Source organism: Gavialis gangeticus, unplaced genomic scaffold (genome assembly GCF_001723915.1).
Source record: "Gavialis gangeticus isolate Ggan-Ray unplaced genomic scaffold, GavGan_comp1, whole genome shotgun sequence".
Classification (NCBI taxonomy): Eukaryota; Metazoa; Chordata; order Crocodylia; family Gavialidae; genus Gavialis; species Gavialis gangeticus.
The window spans coordinates 31,989,730-31,993,474 of NW_017728997.1; the positions used below are offsets into that span (position 1 = coordinate 31,989,730).

Sequence of the window (3,745 nt, forward strand, 5' to 3'; positions counted from 1 at the left end):
GCTCGGAGCGGGGGGCGCTGCCCCTCGGCCAAGCCGCCCTGCCCCGGCTCCCCGCGCCTCGGACACCAACTTTTCCCTCCCGTGCCCCCCTGCGGGCCCCGGGGCCGGGCGCGGAAGGGGGCGACGTGGATCCGGCGGGGAAGCGGTCGGGCGCGGGCACAGGCCGCCTTGGCTAGGGCGGGCTCGTACCAGAGCCCCGGGGGCACCAGCAGGACGACGAGGTGGCGGCTGGCAGGTGCTGGCCCAGGGCTGGGTGCTGGGGGAGGTGGGCGCCCGCTGTCCTAAGAAGTCGGGTTACGCTCGTGGCTGTGTCTCCTGCGCTTTTCTGCAGTTAAAGCGGAGGGTGAGTTGCTGCTGGAGGCAGTGCAGGGGAACAGCCTGCGCCCTGGTCCAGAGGCCCCGAGGGACCCCTCTGGGGAGTGCATCTTTGCATGCAGGTGCTTCCGCTGAGCTGCCCCAGCAAAGCTCCCGGCCCTTGGGCGCTGACTTCTGTGAGCGAGACTACTCCCTGGAGGCATTTGCCCGGCACTTCTGAGCCATAGCTGCCACCGTGAAGTTTTCATGTGGGTTGAGGAGTTTTAGATTATGTGAGTCTCTGCAAGTGCCTTGGCCCTCATGCAGCTGCAGTTCCATGGTAATCATTTCATAACAGCCCTTTAGCAGTAGGCTCTTGTAACTGATGGTTGGAAAGGTTCATTTACGTTGGTGTAATTGTACTGAAAAGCTGTCAAGACTCTATTCAGATTAAAGGCTTTGAGAAGGATAAGGTGCTAAATCGACATAATATAGTTGGAAAGAAAAATGCAAGCTGATTGCTTGGGACTTGTAGGACGTGTTCACTACCAAGATGTTTTTGCAGAGCTGTGTTTCCATTTCCAATAATGATAGATAATGTTGGCTTTAGAAAAAAAAATTGTTCTAAATATTATACTAGTTTGATTAAAAGCTGAGTGAAAACAACTTTTGCTTTGGCTTACATTAAGTTTACTGGCCAGCATATGCTGTACTACTGTTTCTATTACTGGGCATCAAAGTATAATTGAATGTTGTTAACAGTGTACTGAGATACTAGGGAAGTACTGACTAAGGCCTGCTTTTGCAGCTCTTCTGCAGTCAAAAAACCACCAGTGCAAATTTGCTTTACTTGCTTTGCTGTAACCTTGGTTTTGTTGTTGGAACAGTTCTGATCTATAGAAGTGTTTTGAAGAAACAAAAAAAGCAAGAATTCACTGTCATTTTGAGTCAACACATGCAAGGGAAGCCGGCTGCAACAGCTAACCTTACTAAACAGGTCATTCTAGCAATAATTTACTGCACTTTAAATATTACGTAGTGGAATTAAATTGTGATAAGAGGGGGTTTAATGTCCACTTGCTTGTATGCATGTATATAAAAGTAGCATGCAGTGATGGTAGAGGTGACTTACAATGATAGACATATAGGACCCATGTAAAACTGAAATATAATTTTGAAGGGGAAAGGAATAAATCTTCATAGTAATATTGTGTTCAGAGCTCTCTGCTCTTAAAATGAAATAATCTCTTGACAAGTACAGATAGACTGGGCAGAAAATGAAGCTGTCTCATTTTTCTTGAAACAACACTTTAATGGTATCCAATACGTACATTGGAGTCGGTTTGGCCTTTGGATTCTGTCTCAATTGTCTAAAGTGGGGATGGAAGGTCTGGGCATCCTTCACTGCTCTGTACTCCTGCTTAGGCATGTGTGTCGAAGGTCCTGGTGTGCACCACCCTGATCCCAAAGGATCAACGGTTGCCTACCTACTATGTGCGTTAAGATCATTTAGTGGGAATGGGGCTTAGCACTAATGGATCTTACTGGCCCTAAAACATATAAGGTATGTCTAACCCGCCGACTGCAATGTAGTGTTTTGATACCTAAGCTAGTATTAAATGAGCTAACGTGTACCAGAAGCTGTGCAACTGCAGCAGCATAGAGCTTCAGAGAAAGGGATGAATTACTTGAGCTCTGCCAGTACAAAGTGGAGAAGCTGAGAAGGTGTCATCTTCCTCCCAACTCAAGGACTGGATTTGGGGCTACTGTCACCATCAGCCAGATGCCAACCTCTTCCAAAGCAGCAATGCCTGATGCTGGTAGTAAGGGTTTCTACTCAAGCCCCAAACTGAAGTCAGTGAGACTACTCAGGATAGGTGTTTGTCTAAGAGTTTTCTGGAGCAGGCCTAAATGTGGATCTGCAGCTTTTCCTCTGATCAGTTCCTGTTGTGGCCTACCATAGCTGTCATGAGGCAGGTACAGTAGGGTCTGTGCCCCAGAAGAATTTACAGACATGCCTGCTGGGCAGTGGGCACCTACGCAGCAGGTTTCCTTGTATCCTGTATGCAGGCCATACGTAATACAGAGGGCCTTACTCTGGTCTTCTCTATCTATCCTAATTATAAATACCTATCATCGTCACATCAATATTTATTTAATAAGCTGGCTCCGACTTGATCTCTAATCCAGCAAGGGGGTTTAGATACACAACTAAAAATATGATGGGCTAGTTGTTGTCATATAATTCTTATTGGGGAGACTTAATTTAAGATGTGAACATGTTATTTATGCAGCAATATCTGTAGGAGAGCTGACAAACTGAGTCCCTACAGGACAACAGTTGTACAGTAGTGTATCTTTTTCCTGTTTCATGCTATTGGAGATCATTTTTCATATCACACAGGTGGCATGTCCCCATTGTAAATTTACAGGCCACAAATGATAAGGTAATAATAGTGATTTATGTTGATAGACTCCCTCAGACATCTCTCTTGCAGTCAGTGAAAAGGATGATATGACATGCTGATTTGCATGAATACATTAATGAGGAAAAGTTAAAAGAAATTCATCTGCATAGCCTTACTCCTTTCAAGTCTCAGGAAATTCTTAGTTGTAAAGTTCAAATATGCAGTTTTTCTCATGCTGCCCCTCCTTCTCCCTTCCCTTCCCCCCACCCTTTCTCTGTCCCGTGATCCCACCTTGACCTGAAACAGATTTAAATAGGGGGCTTTATGTCCCTTTTGGGACAGAATGTTTCTTAGCAGGCTGAAATCCTCAAAAATATACTTCAAACTAGAGCTGTGGAAACTACTCTGTATTATATTTTTGGTCATAAGAGAAAATATGTGTTACCAGCAGTGAGTATGGCTGAAGGCCCACAGTAAAGAGATCAAAGTATTGTAGATACTGTTCTGAGGAAGCACAGTGTTATGGCACACACTGGGATGGCAGAGTCTTCAGTAAGGGATCATGGTGTGTGGAAAAGTGCAGCAAACTGTTTCAAGCACCTGTGAAGCTGAAACAAAGTATTTCCTCATCCCCAGCCCTCACTTGTTTAAACAACCACAGACACAATTACATTTTTTCATATCACTCTGTGGCTTTTTGCCACTAGCAAGTTAAAGCTGTTGACATAATTTGTTCTTGCCGTTCTATAGTTGAGCACCAAGCATGCACCCTGTGTAAACATCTGTCCCATGCCACCTCAGCTTCCTTGTGCTGCTTTGGGAAAAAAAGCAGCTGGAAATCTTATGCAGTTAGCTACCTGGGGTGTGGTAGATCTGATGCATCTCCTGTCAACATGGGTTCATTAGCGGCAGGTCCTGTCAGACCAGCCTGGTGGCCTTCTATGACCAGGTCACCAAATCCTTAGATGCAGGGGTAGCAGTGGACGTAGTCTTCCTGGATTTCCGGAAGGCCTTTGACGCTGTCTCTCACCCCATTCTCATTA

General features: G+C 45.8%; 1 protein-coding gene across 2 annotated transcripts in view; it reads left to right on the plus strand.

The window, feature by feature from the left end:
• The first annotated feature begins 600 nt into the window (after window positions 1-600).
• The window catches only part of SUSD3 (sushi domain containing 3), an 86,297-nt gene continuing 83,152 nt past the window's right edge, over window positions 601-3,745 (plus strand). For both annotated transcript variants that reach the window (XM_019505033.1, XM_019505034.1), the window contains exon 1: window positions 601-634. In XM_019505033.1, the coding sequence (XP_019360578.1) occupies window positions 616-634 (19 nt within the window). In that variant the 5' untranslated portion in view covers window positions 601-615. The remainder of the gene's footprint in view (window positions 635-3,745) is intronic.